Source organism: Episyrphus balteatus, chromosome 3 (assembly GCF_945859705.1).
Source record: "Episyrphus balteatus chromosome 3, idEpiBalt1.1, whole genome shotgun sequence".
In the NCBI taxonomy this organism is placed as follows: domain Eukaryota; kingdom Metazoa; phylum Arthropoda; class Insecta; order Diptera; family Syrphidae; genus Episyrphus; species Episyrphus balteatus.
Genome location: NC_079136.1, coordinates 71,314,655 through 71,342,474, shown reverse-complemented (window position 1 = coordinate 71,342,474; position 27,820 = coordinate 71,314,655). Strand labels below are relative to the sequence as shown.

General features: G+C 29.4%; 4 protein-coding genes across 4 annotated transcripts; 3 read left to right on the top strand and 1 right to left on the bottom strand.

Annotated features, from left to right (window-relative positions):
* The first annotated feature begins 12,376 nt into the window (after positions 1–12,376).
* LOC129915072 (uncharacterized) lies at positions 12,377–13,284 on the top strand. Its single transcript, XM_055994533.1, has 2 exons — positions 12,377–12,391; positions 12,456–13,284. The coding sequence occupies exons 1-2, from the start codon at positions 12,377–12,379 to the stop codon at positions 13,209–13,211; spliced, it is 771 nt and encodes a 256-aa protein (XP_055850508.1). The 3' UTR covers positions 13,212–13,284.
* A 2,890-nt stretch (positions 13,285–16,174) lies between these two features.
* LOC129916201 (chymotrypsin-2-like) lies at positions 16,175–17,385 on the bottom strand. The gene has a single exon (XM_055996033.1). The coding sequence runs from the start codon at positions 17,281–17,283 to the stop codon at positions 16,495–16,497; it is 789 nt and encodes a 262-aa protein (XP_055852008.1). The 5' UTR covers positions 17,284–17,385; the 3' UTR covers positions 16,175–16,494.
* A 4,409-nt stretch (positions 17,386–21,794) lies between these two features.
* Positions 21,795–22,689, top strand: LOC129916200 (chymotrypsin-2-like). The gene has a single exon (XM_055996032.1). The coding sequence runs from the start codon at positions 21,824–21,826 to the stop codon at positions 22,625–22,627; it is 804 nt and encodes a 267-aa protein (XP_055852007.1). The 5' UTR covers positions 21,795–21,823; the 3' UTR covers positions 22,628–22,689.
* Positions 22,690–25,636: 2,947 nt separating this feature from the next.
* LOC129916202 (odorant receptor 88a-like) lies at positions 25,637–26,497 on the top strand. Its single transcript, XM_055996034.1, has 4 exons — positions 25,637–25,885; positions 25,946–26,147; positions 26,207–26,362; positions 26,426–26,497. The coding sequence occupies exons 1-4, from the start codon at positions 25,647–25,649 to the stop codon at positions 26,477–26,479; spliced, it is 651 nt and encodes a 216-aa protein (XP_055852009.1). The 5' UTR covers positions 25,637–25,646; the 3' UTR covers positions 26,480–26,497.
* The last annotated feature ends 1,323 nt before the right edge of the window (positions 26,498–27,820 follow it).

Here is a 27,820-nt window from a genome sequence, read left to right as displayed (position 1 = left end):
GAAGAAAAGGGCCTATAGAATTTTTGGAAATATAAGTAGAATAAATAGGACTTAATGCGTTTTCGTAGAATATTTAGGTTTTAAACAGGCTTTAATGAAATTTTTTTTGGTCCTAAATAACTACCCAAAATGGGATTTTTTCCGATAACCGACTATTTGGGGTCTTAAGTAGAGGCTATTTCCTTTAGAAATCTAGTGATATTTATGACCTATTAAATCTAAACAAAGAATGTTTAGTTAATATTTAGGTTTTAAATAGTGCCAAATGTTCGACTCGGGTATTTACTTAATATTACAATAACAAGTGTTTTATCTGCATATACTGAAACCTGAAACATTATTTTTGGTAAAGAATGTGGTCAGGTGTTAATAATTTGCAGTGACACAAGGCGATTGAAAATCAGGGCCTGTCTTATCAAAACTTGGAATATCGACTATAATGGCTATAATGTCGCTGCAAAAGCAGTTCGCCCTTCCTAAATCAAATTAGAAATGATTTAAACCTTCCAGGATACACAAATTTTATTTAATTCTTCGGAAAGAACACACACGCTGCAAATCTCGTTTTTAACTCATGTGACACTTTTCGAAATTCAACCTATTTTCGATTCCTAGTTTTTAATGTTTCCTATTGGTTTTAAATGTAATCTAAGTTTGGGTACTTCTCATCAATCTTTCTACAGTTCAAAGACTAAGAGTACTTGCAGGGGAAAATTTAATTTAAAATTTAAATGCGGAAGAATCGAATACCAACCAAAGGATAGTGCGCTTTTTTTAACTTTTAAGCTCTTTTCCCCTCATATCATATTTTTATTGTAGTTTTTTTTTATTTTTAAAAAAACTACTAGGTTCTATATCTACAGTTTTTCATTATTTCTCGATTTTACACACACACCTCAATTTTGTTCGGTCTACAACTTGATTTTTTTTTTCTTCGAAACTTAGGCACCTGGTCTGTCTGATTTTCCCTTAAAACATATTTAAATAAACCTATCTTTACTATACCAAAAAACCCGCCCACTAATCTAAGTTCCTTTGAACCCAAACATACTTTAAAGCAGGGTTCCCAGGTTGAGGGGAAAATCACCATTTTTGCCGATTTTCTTAGACGAAAGGGATAAAATAGGGGACGGCGATAAAAAAGGGGAAAAAATATCTAAAAGGGGAAAAATTTAAACTTACAAAAACGTTAGACACAATCTTTGAACAATGGAATCAATTTAAATAAAACTTAATTTCGAAATAAACTATCGTATTCCACGCTAAGTGGATTTTTTAATTTGACAGCTCTACTAAAAACTAGGGTGATTCCATTTTTTAATTCACTCCTCAAAATATTTCAATAAGGGAATCTGTACTTTTTTGGGTATATCAAATGAAATTTTCAGCCAGCAGCCGCGGCATTAAAAAAAATAAAAGTAAAAAAAAATACTTATACATTTTTAAGACATCGTTCTTAAAAAAGCCTGCCTTAATTGGCATAAATACTCTATGATTTACAAAAATACATTAAATATAGAAAATAATATCCATTTTTTATTAAATTAGCACTGATATTTAAGATTTACCCTCAAAATAAAATTTATGAAGTATCTCCATAAATTTTATTTTGACTGATTTTAGTTTGAAAATGAAATATGTAGGTATTTTGAGCTTCATTTTTGTTAATTTTCTTTATTTACTAATGCCCATTATAAAGTTTTTATTTTTATGAATAAATTAAATACAAAATTAATATGTTTAAAAAAAGATTTAAATAAAAAAATTAAAAAAAAAAATAAATACTTGCATTTTTTTCTGGAAAAAAGGGGATTTTTTTACGAAAAAGGGGAAAAATAAACTTTTGGTGTTAAAAAAGGGGATTTTTATTTTGACAACATTTGAACCCTGCTTTAAAGTGGTTGAGCCTATTCTATCGACCGGCATTGTATGAATGAGTACATCATGTTTATGGCACTTGAAATTTTTCATAGGCCCTCAAAATTTCAAGTTATAGTCAACTAGCTGACCCGGCGGACTTCGTTCCGCCATTTCTTGTATTTATTTATAATTTTCGACTGTGAATTAGTAAGTTTTCAAAGTAAAAAGAGGATCAAAACTTGAAAAGTTCATAAAATGAGTTTATAAATGTTAACTTTTAAACTTTTAGCAAAAATGGCCTATGCAAAATACTCATGCATGCGCATGATTAAAACCTATATTTCCTATAAATTTGAGATTTTTTGCAGACTTTTAAAAATTCCAAAAAAATAAAAGACTACTCAAAAATGTCCCTAAAAATTAGGTTGTTTTTCAAAAATTTTTATTTCAAAATACAGGGCCTATGAAAAAAATCCGTTTTAGACCCCTATTTTTCTTTTTAAATATCTTTCTCATGGTGTAATTCAAATTTCTGTGCAAAATTTTGCGTACCTCTAATTAGTCTTTTGTCGAAGGTCTATGACTGCAAAAAAACCTTCACAACTTGGATTTGAAATTTTTTTGAATTTTTTCAATGTCTTTTTTAACTATTGAATAAATTTGTCTATCATTTAAAAAAAAAGTCAACTCTTTACGACTTACCGTTTAGAAAATAGCCTCTTTTTTCAATGTCGTGTTACCCCTATTTACCCTATAAAATCTTAAATTTTTTTTTGCCTTAAACCTTCTCCTCTTATGCCTCTTTGATTTAAAAAAAAAATTAAGAAAATTAGTCAGTCGGTGTGGCCGGTTAGCGAACGTACACAAAACCAAACTTTAATATATATAATAGATAACAAATGGATTCATGACAGTAAAAAATGTAATATTTTGTGTTTTTTCCTGTGGATTGCAATATTTTAAATTTTTCATACATTTTTTTAATCCATAGGTACGTACAGTTGTGTTCAAAATAATAGTGGTGGCTGCATCAAAAAAACATTTTTTATAATTACGGTGCTTCTACGGTTAAAAATTTAGTTTCTTTGATGTCAAAGTTTGTAACGGTCAATTACTGATAAATGTATCATAGTTTCAAAATGAAAAAGAAGGTTCCAAATAATTTTTCATTGACTTTTGGTTGTTCTTTCTAATTTGACCTGTTCAAAATAATAGTAGTTAAAGTTATTTTTGAAGAATTTAAAAGCGGTTTATAATATAGAATATTTATTTTTGGTTTAAAAGTAAGTACTCATATAATATGAACAATTTTTCAACAAAAAACGATTTGTTTCGGTTTTAATCTATTTAAAGTTCGAAGAGCAAAACACTGCAGTTCGGATAACGGAAACTTTTACGAAAGCTGCTTGAAGAAGGGAAAACCTACTTGGAAATTCAAGGTTATATAAGGATGCTCCCCTACAATGGTAGCCAATGCAATAAACTCAACGAAAAACCCGAAACGTGCGGTAGAAAAAGAAAAAAGACCGTCGTAGATGACAGGCGTATTGTCCAGATGAGCAAAGTTGAGCCTTCTGCATCGTCGTTTCGAATCCAGAAGGCTTTAAGCCTGGATTGCAGTGCAGTGAACATTCGGAGGCGACTGTTAGAGACTAATTTGTACGCTTGAAGTTCACATAAAGTACCGCTGTTAACAAAGAAATATGTTAAAATACTAAAATTTTCGACCCTCCATGTTTAACTTTTTCCGTCGTTTACTTTGGAACATATTCCGTATTGGGTGGACGTCGGACGTATTCTGGAGATCCAGTACCACCAAAGAGGACAAATTTGCTCGCATCAGTAAACAATATGTTACGCTATTACTTCGCTGGCCAGTTTATGTAATCTTTTACAAACTGGATACGCTTTTTAACATGTTTCACAGAACTTTTCGTGGACTTCAAGCGTACAAATTAGTCTCTAACAGTCGCCTCCGAATGTTCACTGCACTGCAATCCAGGCTTAAAGCCTTCTGGATTCGAAACGACGATGCTGAAGGCTCAGCTTTGCTCATCTGGACAGTACGCCTGTCATCTACGACGGTCTTTTTTCTTTTTCTACCGCGCGTTTGGGGTTTTTCGTTGAGTTTATTGCATTGGCTTCCATTGCAGGGGAGCATCCTCATAAAACCTTGAATTTCCAAGTAGGTTTTCCCTTCTTCAAGCAGCTTTCGTAAAAGTTTCCGTTATCCGAACTGCAGTGTTTTGCTCTTCGAACTTTAAATAGATTAAAACCGAAACAAATCGTTTTTTGTTGAAAAATTGTTCCTATTATATGAGTACTTACTTTTAAACCAAAAATAAATATTCTATGTTATAAACCGCTTTTAAATTCTTCAAAAATAACTTTAACTACTATTATTTTGAACAGGTCAAATTAGAAAGAACAACCAAAAGTCAATGAAAAATTATTTGGAACCTTCTTTTTCATTTTAAAACTATGATACATTTATTAGTAATTGACCGTTACAAACTTTGACATCAAAGAAACTAAATTTTTAACCGTAGAAGCACCGTAATTATAAAAAATGTTATTTTGATGCAGGCACTACTATTATTTTGAACACAGCTGTACATATTTCTTGAAAAAAAGCGAAAACGATCAATTTTCATCAAAAAAGCAAAAAAAACTTATAATTTTTTTTCACACGCTATTGAATCAATTTTTTTTCAATGACAACCTATAAAAAATTTTATATCACGTGAAAGCTTATTGTTTCACCTTTCTCATGACGGTTCAATCTTATTTCTGAGATGACTACAAAAGAAGTTAGAATTTTTTAAAGCCAACCACGTCGAAATAACACACTGAGATTACGGTACTTCCCTCACTGCAACGCACTGGTGGCTCGTCATGGGCAACAGATCCCCACAGGTATTTTGAGGTATTTCTGAAGTTTTTTAATTTACCATTGTGAAGCTTGTAGTGAATGTAGCGTTATGTGTGATATATCAAATGAAAGGTAATATTATCAGGATGCTCAATAAAGATAAATCAAATTTTTGTAAGCTCCAGATCAAAAGATGTAACGTGTTTAAAAAATAGAGTTTCATTTTACCGTTATTTCAAATTTGTCATTACAAAATTAATTGAAACTTTGTACAAATATAGTCTTGCCCATTATCTATCTACACTGTAAATTTCATTCATTTATCTATTGAAGAAAAAAAGATAAAAATAAAAAACTGTTAAAAACGGCCAAAAAACTTGGGACAAAAAAAAATTGTTTTTCCCGTTATTCGGTCAAAAATCATTTTAAAAATTCAAAAGTTTGTACATGCATGCGCATGATTAAAACCTATATTTCCTATAAATTTGAGATTTTTTGCAGACTTTTAAAAATTCCAAAAAAATAAAAGACTACTCAAAAATGTCCCTAAAAATTAGGTTGTTTTTCAAAAATTTTTATTTCAAAATACAGGGCCTATGAAAAAAATCCGTTTTAGACCCCTAATTTTCTTTTTAAATATCTTTCTCATGGTGTAACTCAAATTTCTGTGCAAAATTTTGCGTACCTCTAATTAGTCTATTGTCGAAGGTCTATGACTGCAAAAAAACCTTCACAACTTGGGTTTGAAATTTTTTTGAATTTTTTCAATGTCTTTTTTAACTATTGAATAAATTTGTCTATCATTTAAAAAAAAAGTCAACTCTTTACGACTTGCCGTTTAGAAAATAGCCTCTTTTTTCAATGTCGTGTTACCCCTATTTACCCTATAAAATCTTAAATTTTTTTTGCCTTAAACCTTCTCCTCTTATGCCTCTTTGATTTAAAAAAAAAATTAAGAAAATTAGTCAGTCGGTGTGGCCGGTTAGCGAACGTACACAAAACCAAACTTTAATATATATAATAGATAAACCGTTCTGCAATGTTTTCAGCCTTCAACTAAGTCATACTCGCTCAGTTTGAGATGTGATGAATATGATTTTTTGGTTTGAATGTAAAAGTTTATCTATCATGTGCATTTTAACCAAAAACAAGCTAACAACGTCATTTAACCCTCTGTAGGCACACCTCTTGTGAATTTGGTTTATACTTTTTCATGTCGTTAGAACTTTTTTCGGTCACAATATTTTAGAGAGAATCAAGTATGAAATTGATGTAGAATATTCCGAGGAATTCGAATATTGTATATTGAATTCCGAAAAAAAATATTTTCACCCTTATAAAGAGACTTTTTTGTGACGACTTTTTTTGAAAAAACGTAATTTTTTTATTTTCGTCCTGCCAAATTCGCACCCGTATGCCGACAGAGGGTTAAAAATAAACCTTAGTTTATGGCACATGATCATTGCTGCATCTCATAAAACTAAAACCAAGACAATAGAACTTCCCTGAAAAAAAGTTTTTGTTGAAAAAGCACTTTATTGTTTGATAATAAGAATCGTCATAGCAAGTTCCGGGATGGTTTTTTGAAAAAAATTTCATATTTCTTTGCCGCAGGGTACAAAGGGGTTAAGTCACAAAATTGCACTTTCCGGGTTTCGATGAAATAAGAATAACCTCTTTTTTCTCTTTTATTTGGTATCAAAAACATAAATTTAGAACAACTCTTTTCTATAAAAATAAGAGGATCAATGCTCAAAATTTCATCGATTGGCTCAACTTCACATTTTCAGGCAAACTATCAATTATGACTTAACCCCCCCCTTTGTACCCGGCGGCAAAGATTTGTTATCTACTATTGGAGCGTTTTCAGGCCGTATAGGTCTCATTCTTATCGATGCTGGGTTTTATTTGGGCATTCTCCTTTCGTTAAAAACTTGAATAAAAACGTAAAATTTGTTTTTAAAATTACAAAAAAATATCTTTTAGATTGGTTTTAAACTCCAAACCAAGTACCTAGGTATTTTAATGAAAAAAAAAGATGTTAGAAAAAATTTGTTTAGAATTGTTGCTCACAAAATTCAAAAAAATTCATCGGTCCTTCATAAAAAAATTAGTTTGAACATTTTTTTTTAAATAAAAAAATTATATTTTGAAAATGTTTCTAAATTTAGAACAAGTTAAAATAAAGAAATCGGTTGTATGGCAGTTCGATTTTTTTTTTCTGATATCAAAATTTGCTAAGAGCAAATAAAAAAAAACATTTACCCAGTATAAAATGGATAAGTCTGAAATGGCTGATAGATATATTTATGACTGATCTAAAAATGAAGAGAAAATAGTTCTATCGTAACCACTTGAACTTTTATTTTGTTCAGTGTATTATAAATTTAATCGGCAAGAAAAGATTGAACCATGGTGCAGTTTTATAACTCTCAATTGCTTTTCGTGTATTGGAATGGTTTGATAAAAACAATCAAACAGCAGAGTGCAGTCCACGTTACATAATAAGTCGAAATACCATTTTTTTAATCAAATTTACTTTTGGTTTTTATTAGTAATATTAAGAGTGTCTAACGCTGGGTGGTGTCTGTATCCTTAATTTGTGTTTTGATTTGTCAAGTTAAATTTTTTTTTGGCAAAGCACCTACACTTTGTGAATGTTTCTTATGAGAAACCCGAAGTGTTATAAACTGTAGAATGTTAAATATTGACCTGAAGCGCCTTGTTGAACTTCATGCATAATTGTTAGGTCAAGAAGAAAGGAACATTCACTTTCCTAAATTTGGCTGGCGATCTTGTGTTAAATCTTGAAAAAAACCATCAAATATTAGGTATAATTATGATTCCTCACATTCAAATCAATTATTAGTAAATTAATTTATTATTTATGTGTCCGTTGAGTCCAGTTTGTAAAAAAAACTCAATGCTAGATTTGCTAACAATAATTCGCAAAAAAAAAACATAATAAAACAAACGACGTAACATTATTTTTGGTTGTAAATTTCGCACCACATTCGTTTACAGCTTAAATTTTTGAGTTAACATCAATCAACCTGAGTTATGAGCGTTATATGAATGAATAGATCATTGAGGTTATCCAAATGGGAGGTCTAAGCTAGAAGTGAGCAACACGTTATTTTTTTTTGAGAATGGGAAACCATTGTCAATAATTAATCATCGCTTTGTAGAGATAAGACTAATAGGTTTAGCAAATGTAAAATTAGTTGTACGACTATTAAAAGGAGAATGTTAAAAAAGGTGTTAGCGACTGAAATAGTGGTACAACAACACAATACAGTCAGAAGCGACTTTCCTTTTATGTCAGTGAGGATTAAATGTAAACCAAAAACCTGATGGTCGATGATGTAATCAAATCAAGTTAAAAAGCAGGAGTATTTAGAATCATCTTCTCCAATTTATACATATTTTTTTAACATAATTTTTATGAGTATTGTATAGATGCAAGTATCCTAATGAGATTGAATCAATTAGTCAGCAAAATTGATTTACATTCAATTTTTTGTTGAAGGTACATAATATATATAAGACTTTGTGATGACATCCACGTTTTCGTCAAATTTAACTGTATTAAATAGTACATTATATATTCTTAATGTTCTTGACCAAAAATAGAGTGTGTGGAGACTAGACTGGTCCTTATAAATTTTGTTTGTTGAATTTCGACTGTTGTTCTAAATAATTAAAAAAAAAATCTCTGCTCTTTATTTTAACATTAACCCGGTCCCCAAGACGGCGGAAAGTTTATATAAGAAATCAAATATAAACCGTCAAACAAGATAACTTTGGTAATATTTGCTCAAAAAATATAAAATTTTGGCACGAATATAAATTATATTGTGTATAAAAAGGTACGTATGTATATTATAATATATTTAACATACATATGTATATGTTAAATATATTTTTTGATACTTATTTTCTTATTTATAAAAGTAAAAAATTTAATTTTGTCTGCCACTTTCTACTGTTGGGCCTTAACAATGCGCTGGTCAGCAATATTTTTGCCACAAGAACCAAAATATATTTTTCAGGCGGTTTTAAGGGTGCTTAACGTCGTTAGAAAATTTTTTTTTTAAATGCCAAAAAATAAACTTTTGAACAAGAATATTCATTACTTTTCCTTTTCATCTAACATTTTCCACGGACTATTTGATGAAAGAGTTTTAATAATGTGAAAAAAACTGTAAATATTTTAAAGTTTATTAATCCCACCTTAATGATAAAGCTTTGATTAAATCTTAAATTTTAAACCTAAAAAAAATCTAAATCCAAAAAAAAATCTTAGAGGGTCACGGTGGCGTATGTGGAACATTTTTTTTATTGAAAATTCAAAGTTTGAGTAATTATTATCTGATGAGTTAACTCTTGTTTCCATTATCTGACCTTTTAAATGATATAACAGATCATACAAATGCAAAGCAGCACTTAAGTCAAATTTAGAATTTGCAAAATAAAAATATGTTTTTTTATAAATTCAGTTTATGGACGATAATTTTACGTGATATCGTCATAAAAAAAACATGTTGAGTGAAGTGCTTTAGATAAAAAGAAATTATTTAAAAAGTATACCAAAAAAAAGTATTGGACTGCTTTGCGATTCGAACTTAATTAGAAGGAAATACTATCAGAAACATAAAAAAACGTATAATCCTACGGTTTTCAATCTGTGATAAAGTTAAAACCATCGTTATACCATGAACACACAGACGCTGAAAAGTCTGAGAAATTGATATTTTACAAATTAAAAGCACAATGTATCAAAATATTTTGTTTACAAAGAAAAGACACTTTAAACAAAAATTGGTTGACGGATATAATCCGACAGATTCAACTCCATCTGTCGATAAAATAACTGCATTTGGTTCGAAAATAAAAAATTTAAAAAAAACTAGGATCCGACAGATTCAACTGATTCAACGGTTTCATACCCATCTCATTTTGCAAATTTGTGGTCAAAATATTGGCTTTAAGTCAAATTTGTCAGGATTAGTTTTAATTTGAAGTTTTTTTTAAGATTAAATTATTTTTCTTTAATAATAGAAATTTAGAACAGCTCAAATATGTAAAAACTGTCAGAACAAAAAAGATCTGAAAAGAGCAACTCCATGTTTTATAGGGTTGGTTGTTGCCTATCAGATTTGGATCTTAAAACTAAACAAAAATATTTTTTTTTTTGATTTTTCATTCATGTAAATAAATTATAATTTAATAATATTTATTAATTAGAAAATGCTTGCACATTTGGAATTTTTCTTCTTATTAAAAAGATACTTAACAGTCCAGTCAAATAAGGGCTTAGCCTCGAAATGAATGCTAATAGAATTTTTTTTTGCTTAATATCTTCGTTTTGGCATTCTATAACTTTCCTCACGCTTTTTACAGTTAAACCCCAAAATTTAGATTTTCGAAATAAGCAATAATAGGCATATATATGATACATGATTCCAATGTTTTTCTTAATGCTGATTCCAAATTATCTAAAATCAACGCAATCTGACGTCTCTGAAAAGTTATAACTTTTGTTCATCTGTCAACCCATATTATTATAAAAGTTGCTAACTTATTACCGAAAAACCTTTTAAAAGTATGGTAGAGCAATTTTTGCATGAAGATTAATTTTTTTTTTTTCTATCTTTGTTTGGATATTTAATAATTTATGTCAAAAATCTCATGTCCTTCTTTTAATTCATTTAATAAAATTTTTTCAGAATTAAACAATCAGCTGCTGCTCGACACTTTTCACTTATTTGCTTTTAATCAAAAGAAATTAACAAAAAAAAAAAATTGTCTATTCAAAAACTGTCACATGAAATTTTTTTTACTGTCAGATTATCATTTAGGGAGACTCTGACATAGAGTTAAACCAAGAATAGAAAAATTTCGCACGTCGACGTCAGTAATTTAAATAAAGTTTAGATTTCACATAACGTTCCTTTTCAATATCTGACAAGCTGGAATAACTTTTTTTGTTTTTATTTTTTGTAAGGCTTTTTTCACCCACCGCTCACTATCTACCCCTCAGATAAATATCTATCGGTTAACAAAAACATGGAGCAGGATTTCACGCTCGAGTATTTTCATGTGAAAATATTTATACTCTCTTTCCCTGAAATGGAAAGACTTTTTTGTCTTAGAACCTATCAAAATTCATTAGTTCTACTTACTGCAAAATTAGCATCCCTGGCTCCCCTACTTTTAATAATTATTTAATTAAAAACTACCTTTGTAAAGTCGAATTTTAGTTAAATTTAACTTTTAACTTGTGTGTGAATGAACACGAACTACCTAGATCTAATTTATTGTGTTATTGAAGGCTTATAAACTATGTTGCTATAAAACTTTTGCACCAAAGAAGAGGATATAATATTTCATCAACTTTTGTTTTTGTTGTCATGGTTTTTTAGAATAACGATACGTTGTCCTCTTCCTGTTTTTAAGTGACCACACTCGTAAATAAATTGTATATGCTTCCAAATTTCACGCTTTTATATCTGTGATGTTTTCAATCATACTGAAAATACAATCGCTTCACATACTCTTTTTATTGACTTCAACAATGTCTAAAGAGATGCATTAAATATTTATACAACCTACTTCACTTCTAAAACCTTAAATTAACACTCAACAAAAGCTGCTCTAGAAAAAGTTCCCTCTCATTAATTTTTGTGTACCTACACAAAATAAAATTTTAAACAAAAGCGGACGCGCGAAGACTTTTTCAATCTTTTTTCTATTATTAATGATTTGCTTGGACACTTTGCCTACTCTTCTTTTTCATATTTATGTGTTGTGGCATTTTGGTTAGTCCATAATATTTTGGTGAAAGAAAACAATGGAAAACGTTCGCTGCCACAGCAATTAGACAATTAATTAGTAACTTTGGTTGTTTTTTGTATTCAAAATAAAGGTATAAGAAAAATTAATAATTTTCTCCCTACCATCTTTTTCACTTTCGTTACGCATCTAGAAAGCAAAGTTACCTTTTTCTTTTTTGAGGTTTTAAAATTTGTATGGGGCGATGATGACTTTAGATGATTCTTCAGACTTTTTAAGATGCGCTAAAGTGTTTAGGCTTTAGATATCTCATCTTCTCCCCCTTCTTCCTATTATTAGCTTTGAAATCTTGTTACGGTGTTATTAATAATGACCATCATTTGTCTTACTATGTTAGTTGGTCAAAGATGAAATAATAATAAAAAAAAAAAAATATGAAAAAAGGAAAGGCAAACCGAAAAAACGAACATTCGGTCAACTCACTTTTTTTTTTTGATGATTGCGAAAGTATATAAGTTTTATACTGAAAAATGATTAACGAAATGGATAGACAATCGAATAAAAAAAAAAGTGTTGGAATGTTGAATCAGAAACGTTTGAGGGAAATGATTATTATTTTTTTTTTTGACAGATGAGGGGGAATCTCTTCTTCATCTTGCTAAATTGAGTAAGTCTTGAGATCAAATCTTGAAGGCTGGATAATTATCTTGCGTTCAATTGTGCTTCGAGCTATATTATTTGGAGTATATAAACTTTGTTCAGGGTCTAAGTCATCATCAGTTCCATCACAGAGCTTCATCAACAAAAAACTTAATTTCGTTTAAGGATAACTTCAAATTAAGCAAGAAGATGCGTGGATTTATTGTAAGTTCTCTCATATTTCTTCTTTAAAATTTCTTCTAATTTAATTTTGATATATTTCTGCTAGGTTTTATGCCTATCAGCTGTGGCTTTGGCTGCTCCACAAGGATACAACTATAATCAGCAAATTTCATCAGTTGGATCATCAGGATTAGGAGGAAGCTACCCATCATCCATTGGTTCTTCATCGAGCTATTTCAGCGGTGGGCATCAACAAATTCAACCTCAAACTTCATTCGGCCATGGATCACCATCAAGCAGCTATCTCTCACCACATCATCAACAACCTCAAAGACAAGAACCAATTGTATCGAAACGTTTCTTTATCCACTCTGCCCCAGAAGAGAATGATGAAGAATACAGAGAAAAGCACATTACAGTTGGAACTCCAAGAAAGAACTACAATGTAGTCTTCATTAAGGCTCCAGCTAAGTCAACCAAGAAGACTGTCGTCAAGATTACTCCAGCTGTTAATGAAGATAAGACTGTCATTTATGTTCTCAACAAAAAGACTGATGCTGCTGATGTTCATGCTGAAGTCTTGGAACCACACACTTCTACCACCAAACCAGAAGTTTACTTCATCAAGTACAAGACACCAGAAGAAGCTGCACATGCTCAGGAACAAATTCAATCTCAGTACGATTCTTTGGGTGGATCTAGCCAGGTTACCGATGAAGGTTTTGCTCCTGTGACATCTGTTATTGGATCTCTTGGTAGCAATAGTGTAGAACAAGGACATGGAGGACATGGTCAACAGTCGGGTAGCTACAGCCAACATGCTGGTCACGCTAGCAGTGCATATTTACCACCCCAATTCTAAGGAGGAAGTTATTTATCATATCAATGTAAATAGTCGGCTTTTGTATGATATTAGAAATTATTAAGTTTTTTGTTGTGTAAATAATGTTGTTTTGTGATTAAAATTTTGTTTTTATAAATCTATTTGTTTTTCTTAATCTTAAACCATATTTGAATAAGGTTATCTCCGCTGTTGTATCGTATTTAAATTTGATCATTTTTCCCTGCACCTATTTGTTGGTTTTTTTTCAAAACTCCTCTATAAAAATATGAGCTAGGATTTTGTCCCTAAGAATAAGCCTTAACTGGGGTTTATCTGGCTATTGAAAAATTGACTCTTAGAGCCGATTTTTCAATCTTCTAATAAACAGTCAGTTAACTGTTCGACGTATAAAGTTATTAGGCTCATAAACAACCAGATAACAACATTGAATTTTTCAATCAAGAATAATTTATTCTACAGAATAACAAAAAAAAATTGTCAAATTCAAAAATATTCAAAATTAAACGTCGTTTTTATTTATAATTGTATTTGTTTTCTTGTGTTCCTCTGAATTTTTTGTCAAAATTCTTTCAAAGTAGCTTTGACAATTGAAACAAAATTTGTGTGGAAATTATTCCTTAGAATAATTTTTATTCGTCTCTGAAAGAAGCAGATAGTTTTATTCCTAGGAATAGCTATATCTGCCTGTTGAAAAAATGATTTTTGCTATATCTGAGGAATAAGTACTAACTGACTATTTAACTGACTATTGAAAAATTGGCCCTTAGTCAAATACAAATTGATATTCAAAACATTAAATAAGAAAAGGAATATACTTTATCACACAATTAGTTTTTAACGGTAGGTATACTCGTATAAATTTTGAAAATTATTTGTGGTTGTTAAACAGCAATCAGTTAAGAAAATATCAACCTAAAAAAACATTAATGAGTGTATTTTGGTATAGTAAACGCATATGCTATGAAAAAAAGCAGAATTAGCAAAATTTTTTGGCTAAAAAAAATGCTGGCAGAATTCTGAAAAGCAGAATTTTTAAAAGTAGAATTATGAAGACAGAATAGAAAAAAAGCAGAATTTTGAAAAACAGAATTTTATTGAAAAAAGCAGAATTTTGAAGTCCGAATTTTGACAGGCTCCCAATGGAATTTTAACGAAAAAAAAAAATGAAAAAAAAAAAAATGTTTTCTAATCTAACCAGACCATATTTTTTTTGAAATTTGAATAACACAATTCTTTTAAAAGATAATGATATTAAATATCTGTGCGTATGGTTTTAATAAAATCAATCCATCCTTTAACAAGATATGCGTAAATAAACAAAATGTCAGTTTTCGTAAAAAATGGCATCGCCAATGGCGATTCGCCATATCACCTGTATCCACCCCCTATAGTGCAAGTAAAAATTCTATCTCGAGAAATCTTCAGTTGAAATCAAGATGAATCTGAAAAGTTCTTTACTGATCGCTTTCAAATTTTGACATAACGTTCTGATTTACATTTCCATATTTTGTAATATCAGCAAAGTGTCAGATAGTTATATTAAAAATTTGCTAGTCAGAAAAAAATATTATTTTTTTTGTTAAAAACAACATAATTCTCATTCTGAAATCGAATAAAAAACAGCCTGAAACGCTTCCACTCAATTCTGAAATTTTACACCTGTATTGGTGAGTAATCAAATAAAAATTGTTTGCTTTTCTGGTAGAAATTTAATTTGACTTTTAAATATTTAAATATTATGTCGTTTTCGATTGGTTTCACTCATTCTGAAATCGAATGGAACAGCTCAAATCGCTTCCACTCAATTCTGTTTTTTTTTTTATTTGTCTGAAATTTCAAATGTCAAATATTTGTATTCTTTTCTTCTTGCAAACAAAAGTTATGGCGTTAGAGTTGGAAAATTATGAATTTATTATTCGAAGTAAATGGTAATTTACCCATTAATGTATTAATTTTTGATTTGTTATTAATTTAAATTTCAGAAAACAATAAATTGTCGAATGAAAAACAAAAAAAAAACACTGATTGAGTGTTTTATTTTTGACATTTGAGTGAATTCTGATTTGAATTCTGTGTTGAAATCAAGAAGAGAATTTCTATATTCTGAGAAGCGTTCTGCCTGTCATATTTGTGTGAATAAAACACTTTCAGAGGTCTTCAAATGATTCCGGACGCTTCCGGAGAGCAAATCGAAAACGACATAAAACTCACAGAAATATTAAAGAAACGTTATGTCAAATTTTAAAGAGTTGTTCAATTATTTGTTGAAAGTGTTATTTAATTTCAATTTAGTTATTTTGGCACGAAGCCCAAAGTTGCTATTCACATCATTTGCGCGTTGTCCACGTGCACTGTGGTGTATACGTGCTCTATTTTACATTTTTGTATTTATTCCTTTTTTGTAGGACTAGCTACAAAACTTGGATTCATGTAATTTGTGTCAATTTAATCTTAAACTACAGCGACGCTATGTATTTCTGAAATAAAAATAAAAAGGATTTTTTGTATAGATCACATAGCATTTCTTCAGTGGTTGCCCTGTCTCCAATCGAGGATTTAAAGTTCACAACTTAAGGACTTGTGATGAATTGCATAACTCAATCATTCAAAACAAATTTGTGGGAAAACTATAATGAATGACTAAAAGCTCTAAATTGACACGAATACATATAAACCATCATTATTATTGCTACAATGTTGGCTAGCATCAGTAATACAGAAATGCTCTACACTACAAGAAACCAATTTAAGAAAAACAATAATGCCAGGTTACACCTACCTAATGCTTAACAGTATATACCTACCAACCAACCAACTTGATAGTATTTCAGTGCTTCTAGGCCACTTTAGTGTTTACAAAGTAACACGTTACAGGTTACACTCATTTGCACACAATCCGTTCAGAAAGTGAATGACAAAAAGAATAACATTTACGCATCACGCACGATTACGATTCACACAATAGAAAACAAAATTCAACTCCTATTGGATATACGTTAAAAATCATTTATATCGGAATATTACTACAACAAATAAGTGACAAAAAACATTGCATATCACTAAGGTGAGTAATATTTTGTTATGGTCTAAGAGCTGGCTGCAAATTTTCAACCACTCTCGGTAAGTGGAATATTTTGTTGGAAAATTGTTTGACTGTAGTTGATAAAGCAAATCTCCAGCTACAAAATTCGAGTTTTTTTCCTACCAGTTTAAAATAAGCCTTTTTTTTATTAAAATTAAATTTGATATTATAAATGAATTTATCCACACGTGCTTCTTATTTGATATATCTGTCATTCCATTAATCTTTCATTTGAGTCCTTATCCAATCATTGTAAAAGTGCACATTCGCCTGTGCATCAGGTTTACCAGTTGCACACGCGAAGCCCCAATTCACAACACCAAAAACAAAACCGTCCTTAACCAATGGACTTCCCGAATCACCATAACAAGCACCTTCTCCTTCTTTTGTAAAAGTACAAATATGTCCAATATCCAGTCCTGGATTGTTATCCAAAGCTTCTAGGCATTCTTTTCGTGGAACATACTTAAGTGTTATCTTTTGAAGATCATCCGGAAGATCATTGATATAATCCGTATTACCCCATCCAGTTAGCACAACTTCGTCACCATCTTTCAAAGGTTCAGTTGGAAGAAGAATTGGTTGTGTGAATTTATTAAACACTATTGACTCATTTAGGCGAATCAGCCCAATATCATTGTGGTATTCCTTGATGCCATAGTTGCAATGAAGAATCAAATCCTTAACATAATATACTCCACCAGGTTTGTCATAACGATTGGTTCCAGTTACAATTTGCAATTCTGACTCTCTGTGCTTGTTAATGTAGTTTTTTATACAATGTCCAGCAGTAAGAATATATCGATCACCGATAATACTTCCTCCACAAATGTGTTCGAATAATGGTGTTTGTATTGACACTTGATATGTTGCGAATCCTGGTTCTGCAGGCTCACCACCGAAAATTCGTTTGTTTTTATTAACTTTAGAGTTCTTTATGCGATCCCTAACAATGTGGGCATAGGTAGAACTCACTACCAGTACTAATAACACAGTTACTACTTGCATTACGATAAAGCTGTTATTATTTTAAATTATCGAATTTTGTTGTGAACCTTTTCATTTTATAGCCAAACAAAGTGACTAGACATTTTGCTTTATCTAAAAATTGCTTCAAAATATCAATATTTTTGATAAGATTATGATTATGACGTTTTAAACAAATTTCTTGAATTATTTTAGCAATATTTTGTAGGTTTATTGACTTATAATAAAAACAAAATTGTGCCAGCACGCGACAAAGGGTTGTATTATAGAAAATACAAGAACAGTAGAATCCACATATATCATCACGTGGAAGATCAACATTGAAGTTCGGCACTATGCTTTAAAAAATGGTAGTCTTATAAAAATTTAAATTGAACCGAACTTTCGAAAAACCAATAATCAAAAATAAGAATTTATTGATATTTTAAATAATTTTTTTGAATATCCACAAAATGTGTTATTATAATAACCAACTTTTAAATATTCGAATTCGACTGTATAAGCATTTGAAATTTGAAAAGAATAATGGAACACACAGTGCAATTTAGAAGAGTTATAAAATGTTTATAAAGTATTAAAACCAAATTAGTGGAAAACTCCAAATTTATATTATAAAGGAATTTATTTTAACTACGAGTGTAGTATAAGTAAAAGTATACTATACATTTAAATTGGGTGAACAATGTTTACCGAACTTAATAAAAAAATTAGTCTTTTAGATTTTAAAACCAATTTATTTACAAATGTGCATTTTTGTTTCGTTTATTCCAGCCGAAAGCTTCTGGTAGTTAGTGCTGAAAATTTAATTACATTGTAAATTTATTTATGCTGTAATAAAAAATAATAATATTTCGTTTATTAGACAAAGGGGTTCAAAGTTTGATGATCTTTATCTAAAATAAACAGAGTCCGGTTGGGGTCGGAATAATGTTCTTCATTTCACCAGGTACACTTAGGGAAAAAATAAATTAAAGTTGAAACTTCTTTGTTTCAAATATGAACTATACTTTGAAATATGTTGACATAAGATCGAAAACCACAAAAAATAAATTGCACGACTGGGGTCGCACGTACTTGCTCTTATGCTTAAAGTAACTATAATGTTAAAGCTATTTATTCAAGAAATTTAAAATTTGATATTTTGAAGAAATTTCATAAGTAGTATAAAAAAATTAAATCTGTTTTTATAATTAATTAAACTCCGTTTTAAATTATCTTAAAAAAAAAAAACAAATATGCCATTTTATTTCTTGTATAAAAAGGTATTTTGAGAAAAAAAATTTCGAAAATTGTAGGAGCCGTTTTTAAAAAAATAAATTTTTATATATAAAATTTTTTTAACATTTTTCAAAAAAAAAGTTGGTATGCCATTTTGAAGAAATAATTAATTTACACATAAAAACTATATTTCAAAATTTTTCATTGATTTGTTTTCAAAAAATTGATTTTTCAAAAAAAAATTTCCAAAAATCCAAAAATGCGTTTTTTGAAAATTTTCTAAAATTTTAATATTATCTTTACTTACACACTTTTGTATAAAAATTTTCATTTAAATCGGGTTAATGTTGTACGAGATATTCAGAAACGAAAAAAACCGTTCTATGACAGGTACCGTTAATAACGGTACAAAAAATATTTTTTTTATTTAAAAAGTTGGCTCTTATGTGTAGTACAAAAATTTTAATCAAAATCGTTAGAGCCGTTTTTGAAAAAAATTAACTTTTCTATTTCCGTTATATGGCAGGTACCGTTAGTTTTGGTCAATTTCCCCTCTAGGGAATCACCAAAAACTGCTAACTACCAAGTTTGAAGAAAATCACTTCACTCGCTTAGGGTGCAGCTCCAGATAGAGACAGACACACAGACAGACAGACAGACAGACAGACAGACAGACAGACAGACAGACAGACAGACAGACAGACAGACAGACAGACAGACAGACAGACAGACAGACAGACAGAATTGCCGGACCCACTTTTTTGGCATTCTCCATCATCGTAATGTCATGTAAAATTGTTATCTCAAGTTCGATTTTTTTACGAATCCTAAACTTGCCCTATAATACCTATATCGCAAGTAAAAAGGAGGTTGTCTGTAAAACCGGTTTACGGACGATGATTTTACGTGATAACGTCGTAAAACAGGTTGTGTGCTTTTGTTTAAAATGAGTCAATTGAAGCGTTTATTTATTTCAAACAATCATAAAAAAAAATAACTTTTTTTTTTTCTCATTATATGTATTAATTTTTTATTTTAAAAGCTTACAAAAAAAAAATTATACCATTAAAAAGCCAACATTTTTTTTTTATATAACAACCTATAATACATTTTATATCATCTGAAAGCTTATTGCTTCAGCTCAAAATATATAGCTATATCGATCATGTCTATTAGACATCTAGAATTTTCATCAAAAAAAGCAAAAAAAAAAAAACAGATAATTTTATCTTCTCATGCTATTGAATCAATTTTTTTCAATGACAACCTATAAAAAATTTATATAATGTGAAAGCTCAGTATTTCACCTTTTATATGACGTTTCAATCATATTTCTGCGATGCCTAGAAAAAAGATATTACCTGTTGAAAAATATAACTTTATTTTACCGTTATCTCAAAAATGTGACTACAAAATTGATTTAAATTTTGCACAGATATAGTCCTGTCTATCATTTATCTGTTGAAGAACAAAAGATAAAAATAAAAAACGGTTAAAAACGGTCAAAAAACTTGTAACAAAAAACTTGTTTTTCCCGTTATTCGGTCAAAATCCTTTTAAATTCTAAGATTTTGAACATGTATGCGCACGGTCATAGACTACATGTTCTATTAGTTTTAGATTTAAAAAAAAAAAAAAAAAATAACAACTTAGGTACCCAAAAACACCTCAAAATAAGTAGGTGCTTTTCAAAAATTCATATTTCGAAACGCAGAGACTTAAAAAAAATCCGTACTATACCCCTAATTTTTTTTTATTATCTTTCGAATGACGTTTATCAAATTGTCAAAAAAAAATTCCCCTACCTATAATCACTACTTCGTCAAAGGTCTATTTCATGTTTTAGTTAAAGAACACCAATTATTACTTGGTTTTGAAATTTTTTAGAAAATTTTTCAACATTGTCAGTCTTGCAATGAATTTTTCTATCGATTAAAAAAATTCAACTCTTTACAATGTCGCATTTAGAAAATAGCCAATTTTTTGCAACTTTGTTTAACCCCTATTTACCCTATTAAATGACGGAATTTTTAAAAATCCTTTTTTTTTATTAAGCTATAAAAGATATTTATATTATTTAACGGGAGAAAATGGGGCCACTTTTTTTGTGGTGGCTGCCATGGTTCATCGATTTATAAGACGTTATCACGTCAATAATCTTATTTCCATGTTGATTTTAAAAAGATCATCTTCAACGCAAAATCGTTAAAAATACTGAATTATATAGTTTTATGGTGGATTTTCCCTCAGTTTACTGTTTTTTTTTTTTTTTTTTAATTCTTATTATTAATAATTGCCTTGTTGAATAATTTCAATTAATTCAAATTGGTTTTATAGAAGTAAAACAAAAGGTAAAATTACTTTATATATATTGTACTTGTTTTTATTATAGATACCTACTCTTTTTTCTGGCTGACGACAAAAGCCAATGATATAATTGTGAATTTTATAAAAAAAAATGAACAATTTACAAATTTTTCTACTACACTGAGGGAAAAAACAACTTAAATCAACAGTAACCACCTTGACTTTACTATTTTTAGGAATGATTTTGTGTTGAAGACGAAAATTTTAAAATCAAAGAAGAAAGTCGTTAGTTTAAAGTGTTTTGTAGTTATAAAACATCCTTAAATCAAAGTTGTTTTAACTTAAAAAAAAAGACAAAAACTAAAGTTCGACAAAAATTTAAAATTTTATTACGTTGTTTCTTTCAATTTATTTATTAGTTTTCCAACATTAAATCAACTTTGACAATATTAGATTTTACGTTGCGATTTTGCCCTCAGTGTACTACTTCCTACTAAAAAAAGTTCTGTATTCCGTGCTGTTTTTTTTTTTTTTACAAAAATAGTTGATTTAAATGTAAAAAAAAAAGACTCTTAATAAACCTTGCTAGTCAAAAGCTTTGTTGGTTGGCTTAATTTTGTTCTGCTTTTAAACTTTAAAATAATAAGTTTTTCTAAGTAAAACTAGGAAAAAATAAACCAATAAAAATGCATTTCCCTTAAATAAAATAGCAGAACATTCTTCGAGTACTGTTATCTCATAAATTTATCCAGTATTGCACTGTAATAATTTTTTATCACAAACAATTGCTGCCAATCAATAAGTCTTGTCGGCATTTTTATATCTAATACCTTCCAGTCATATTGTAAAATTTTTTAATTATATTGGCAGTTAACAGGTTCTAATCAATGAGAACCTTAAAAATTCTTAAACGGTGTTATAAAGTCATAATGCTTTGTTTGCTTAATATTAATACAAATTTACAAAAAAAAGTATAAAAAATAGAAACATTTCAGTCATTCTGATATACCAATTTGTACTCTAGAAGACTCTGACCATGAAAAAACAGATCTTTCTTATACTTTTAATTGTAAGTACCGTACTTACCAAACGGATTAAAGAGCCTCTCAAGCAAAGACTTTATGGACGTAATCGAATCGAAAGTCGAATAGTTGGAGGAAGTGCAGCTGCAGATGGAGAATTTCCTTACCAGATTTCATTGCAAGACCAAAGAAATAATCACATGTGCGGAGGAGCTATATTGAACAGCTTATGGATTGCCACAGCTGCTCATTGTGTTGACGGTTATGAAACAGGCAATGGAGCTTCCAAGTTGAAGGTCATAAGTGGAACAAACCAATACAGTAACCCTGGAAACTCCACATCTATCAAACAAATATTTATCCATTGCAACTACAACAATCCAGAGTTTGCGAATGACATTGCTCTTTTACTGCTGAATTCACCATTAGAATTCAACGATAAGACTGCATCGATTGCACTTCCCGATGAGCCCTTACAACCAGGAGATCAGCTTATTTTGTCAGGATGGGGAACAACCGAGCTTTATGGTGATCCACCTGAGGACTTGCAAAAACTTACTGTGAATTATGTGCCTCACGAAGAGTGTAAGGAGGCTATGAGCGGAGATGAAGGTGTTGGTGTTTGTCACATATGCACTATGACTACTGAAGGAGAAGGAGCTTGTCATGGTGATTCAGGTGGACCCTTGGTTCACAATGGAAAGCTGTACGGTTTGGTGAATTGGGGAGTGCCTTGCGCTAATGGTTTTCCAGATATGCAAGCCAGTGTGTATTATTATATGGACTGGGTAAGGACAACAATTTCTGGAGGCTGTTAAAATTAATTTTTTTTTGTATACCTTAGTGATTATATTTTTGTTTCAAAATAAAAAAAGAAAATTGAGGTTCATTCATACATATATTATAAAAAATAAAAATTGCGTTTGGTGAAAAATAGGTTTTTTTTTTTTTTGTTGCAATATTTGCCACATTTTTCTAGGTAGTCGTACAGCTTTCATAAATGTTGCTTTGATTGGTTGAGCGAACATCTTTTTGACATTTGGAACCACCATTTTGAAAAAATAAAAGTTAACGAGCATGCAAATGATATTTGACGCCATAAAGCAACAAATGCACCACTGTGTGGCGAGGACAATGATAAATAGTCAAAGCCAGTTTGGCCTACAGATTATTAAATCTTCATCGAGTTCATGACTTTCACTGATTGTGTCAACTTGCTTTTTATATCTTATTTGGTAAAAATAATGAAATTAAAAAAAAACGAAAAAATATCGTAAAAATTCAAATTTTACATTATGTATTTCTATAAATACGCCATGAAGTCCGGAAGTTCTTATTTAATTTTAACAATATACCTCTTAATATTTAACTCATAAAAGAGTTGTCTAAAGCTATTATATTAAAAAATACGACGTTAGGGTGGTCAAATTTGTTTCTAAAAATACAATTTCTAAACAAATTTTTCAATCCCAAACTGGAGGCAGAAGAAACAAACCGGTTTTGATTATTTTTTAAAAACCCTTCCCCAGTCTTCACCATTCGCAACTTTTACGCGCTATTAGGATTTGGAATTCGAAGAATGTGTTTTTTTTTACCCACCCTAATGTTCATACCAATTTTTAAGTTTTCCTTCTTTTAAACATTTGTTAAAAAAATTCTAAGAAAATTTATATTAAAAATCCATTTGGTTTCTTCCTATGAGCTCTAGTTTTTGAGATATTTTTTTCATCTTTTAGATTTTGGGAGTAATTTCATAATATTTTTTCTAGATTTTCTAATCCTATCCGCTTTTAAAGTAATACATTAATAAATAAAAATGTAATGTATTTCGGTTCAGTAAGTAAAATAAAAATTAAATTTAAGTAAAAAAAAAAAAAATTGAAAAAATCATTAATGAACTTGTGTGCGTTTAGAAAAAAAAAACTAGCTGATTGAGAAAAATTAATTTTATTTTTGGAATCAACACCCTCAATTAAGTAAGAAATGATAAATAAAGGTTTTGGGAAATTTTTGTGTGATGTGATTTGGGAAGTGTAATCTATATTTTGGAGAGAATTTTGTATGGAAGATAAAATTGTTCATGATTTCCGTAGGTACTAGGCTTAAAATTTATATATTCTTACGGGAAATCAACTTAATTAATTAAAAATAAAGTTTGAAACGCCATTATTTATAAACCATGGAAACCAAAATTTAATGACAGCAATGTTTAAAAAAATATTAAATTAAAAAAATTCATTTTTTTTTTAAATCCCCTACGACCGACCCCGCTTCATAGATCCGCCACTGATTCCGATCATTTGCGTTGCATGTACATTAGGGTGGGTCAAAAAATCGAAATTCTTTTTTTATTTATTTTGTACTCCAAAAAATCGATTGCTAGACACCTCTTAAACATACACACCAAATATGAGCTCTTTATATTAATGGGAAGGTCCTCCGCTTAGCAATTTTCCATTTTTACATCAAGCTTCTACTAAAAAAAAATCTTTTTTTTTATAAATCGACTTTTTAGCTAATATCTTTACATGATCTTGTAGGATCTCTTTTCCAACCCTTCAATAGATATTTGAGGTCCAAAAATCGAGAAAATCTTTAAAAATTCGTCTTTTGTTCTTAATTTTGTAACAAATTGAAAAATTATAATAATCAAGCGCAAGACATATTCTGTAGGAAACATATTGCTCCATAAAAAAGGTCTTAATAACTTTTATTAATCGGAGTACAAAATCAAAACAAAAAATTCGATTTTTTTTTTACCCACCCTAATGTGCATTATTCATCTATGCAACTCACACTTGTAGAAAAAAAAACACCACTGCTTTGGAATAACACCCATTCATGTAATTCTGATTCAATGGGTGGCAATGAAGAAAATTTAGTTTTAAGGACATGATAACAACAAACACGAAGACAAACTTCAAAAAATCTAAGTATATAAGTGAGAAAGACACAGTTGTTCAATTCATTGAATTAAAGTTTAAAAAAAAATAAACCTACTTTTTTGGCGTGCTTTAATTAAAATCACAATTAAAGTTAAATTAACTAACTTATTATCTATTATTATCACGTAATTTCAAAATAATAACCTCAAAAGTCAAAAGGAATACACAATGAATATGTTTCTATCGGCACATGTTTTTTTACTCAGTTATATCTAGTACTTCTTTAATTGCCTTCTGAATATCTACATTTGGCATAAAATTAATTAAAAAAAATTTTGTGCATATATTTCTAAGTTAAATATTATCTAGGTTAGTAAATATTGAGTTTTCATTCATTCCACATCAAATCTTAAAGTTCACTTTAATCATGGCTGGAAGAAAAATCTATACTTTCGATGAACATTTTATTTCGCTTTTTAAATATCCTTTTATCAAACGAAAAACACCAACTTCGCCCATAGAATTGAATCTAAAACTGTCGATAGTTTGTATTACGCCAGTATCTTTTCAATTACTCGGCTTTTTGATAACAATTCTGATGTACAACTTTCAGGACTTTAATTGGAATCTAAATGAATTATCTGAATTCGGTTCAGGGCTTGTTGGTTGCTTGATAGTATTTTATAGAGAATGTACATTCATTACGAAGAAAAAGAAGATTGTCGATCTTTTAAATAATTTGGACTCAATTTTTCCGAATAATTATGATGACCGAAAAAGTTATATTACCGATATCCATGCTAAATCAATTATTGAAAAGAATAAAACATTTAGAATTTTACTTTTAATTACGTGTGCATTGTTGGTTCTAATACCAATATGTAAATCAATTTTTTACTGGACAACTTCTGACGAAGATTATCAGTTTTTGTATCCTTTTATTACTTGGAATATGTTTGGTAACTCAAGCTTTATTTCATATGCTGTGATTTATTGTTCTGAAGTTGCAACTGTTTATGGTGGAGCTTATATTTATTTCAAGGATGATGTAATAATTGCAACATCCATTGCTCAATTATGCATGCATTATTTATATTTAGGTGAGACATTGAGTAAGCTTGATGCCAGGCAGGAAGAAGAATCTAATAAAAAATTGGGAAAATTGATTCGATTTCAATATCGATTAGACAGGTAAATTATAATACCTTTTCATAACTCTTAACTTTTTCTATCTTCAATCTTTTTTCACAGTATTTGCAATGATATAAATGAAATTTATAGCTATGGTAATTTTTTTGCCTTCACTTGTGTAAGGATTTATGCTTGTTTGTTTTTGTTTGCATTGATCAATTCGAATGATTTGGTAAAAACTCCAACATTTGCTTTGCAACTGTTTCTGCTGTTTTTGTCAGTTTACTTTAGATGTTCACTTGGAATGAATCTTTTTGAGGCTGTAAGTTGGGTTTTTTTTAAATTTTATCAAATTCAAAATAAATATTAATTAATCCATAGAGTTCGAAATTATTATTTTCAATTTATGACCAAAATTGGTATGAAGGCACACCGAAGTACAGGAAGACGATTTTGATTATGATGATTAAGGCTAATAGACCCATGCAGTTGCAGGCTTCAAAATTGAAAACTGTATCAATGGAATATTTTAAAGAGGTTTTTGAAAAAAAAGTGCAAATATTGAAAGATATTTTTAATTAATGTTTTTTGTATTTTCAGATAATCGTTTCAACGTATGAAATATTTATGTTTTTGTATAACTTTACAAAATAAAATCAATGAATTTTGAAGAACCTTTTAAATTATTTGTTTGTACATATAAGTAAAACATATATGTGTGTTAAATGTTAATGTAAACTAGCCGACCCCGCACTCAAAATTCGAGTGCCAATTGTAACTTTTATTTATGCTCAAATAAGCACACTATATAAATCACTTTATTTACTACTAAGAATATGCAACACTTAATTTTATTCGAAATTCGAGAATGTCTTCGAAGGTTCTCGTCTTTGCTTTTAGAAGTTTCCACTTCCAGAAGGGAGAGGGCGTTCAGCACATTTGTTTTTGTTTTTTTCCTCAATTTTAATTTATTGTTTTTATCTATTTCGGTAAAAAAAAATATAAATAAAGTATACATTCTGCACATCTAGATAAAATTTCCTATCGTTCGGTATATAATTTATACCCCTTCGGTTTTTGTGGGCCGCGTATTTTGTACCACAAAATAAGTGTTTGCCGTTTTATTATATGATGTCATGTTCTTGAATGATAAATAAAAAATATAATTTATTAATCTTGTCGCAACAATTACATTTTGCTTGAAAATGAAACCTTTATTTTTTCAACAGACGGCCGCTCATGTCTAGACAAGAAAAATCGCGTATACTGAATACGAAGGCGTACTTGAGTTTTTTCTGCTTAGAAAAAAAGGCACTTAGAATCAAAATGATGCTCTTCTTATATGAACTTTTTAAAAATAATAAGATTTCTTATAAAAATAAATGGAATCTGTTAAGTTCTATTAAAATCAAAGTAAACTTCTTTTCATTTTAATAAAAATTATTTCCTTAAAAAAAACTTTTAAAGCATTCTTATTGAAAACTAAAAAGATGTTCAACTAACCTAATTTAAAAAAAAAATTCTTCTCTTTTGTCATAAATTTTGCACCGTATAATATGCTTTTTTAGATGCAAGAAATTAAGTAGAGTTTTGTCGACTTATTTAAGACACCAGACTTTTTGACAAAAAAAAAAAAAAACAAGCAGAAATCCACTTACTTTAAAAATTTCTATTTTTTTAACATGTCTTTCTTCTCCGTCTTGGTTGGCTCAGTTTTATACAGAAACATTAAAATAATACTTTTATAAAAATTTTACAAAATTTTCATAAAACACATTTTTGGATTTTAAAAAAATATTTCAAATTTTTGAGAAAACAATTTTGTAAAAACGGGTAAATGAATTTTGCCAAAATATTGTTTTAAGAAAATTTGTATGCCTATGTATGAACATAAAAAAATATTTTTTTAACGATTTTCAATTTTTTTTTAAATTCCTTTTTACAAGAATTCAAACGACATAGAGGTATGTATTTGTTTTTTTTTTTGTAAAGATC

Coding starts and splice junctions, on each gene's coding strand:
- LOC129916201 (XM_055996033.1), bottom strand. CDS start 17,283: ATGCAAGTAGTAACTGTGTTATTAGTACTGGTAGTGAGTTCTACCTAT.
- LOC129916200 (XM_055996032.1), top strand. CDS start 21,824: ATGAAAAAACAGATCTTTCTTATACTTTTAATTGTAAGTACCGTACTT.
- LOC129916202 (XM_055996034.1), top strand. CDS start 25,647: ATGTTTGGTAACTCAAGCTTTATTTCATATGCTGTGATTTATTGTTCT. Junction 26,148..26,206: donor GAATGAATCTTTTTGAGGCT/GTAAGTTGGGTT, acceptor ATTAATCCATAG/AGTTCGAAATTATTATTTTC. Junction 26,363..26,425: donor CAATGGAATATTTTAAAGAG/GTTTTTGAAAAA, acceptor TTGTATTTTCAG/ATAATCGTTTCAACGTATGA.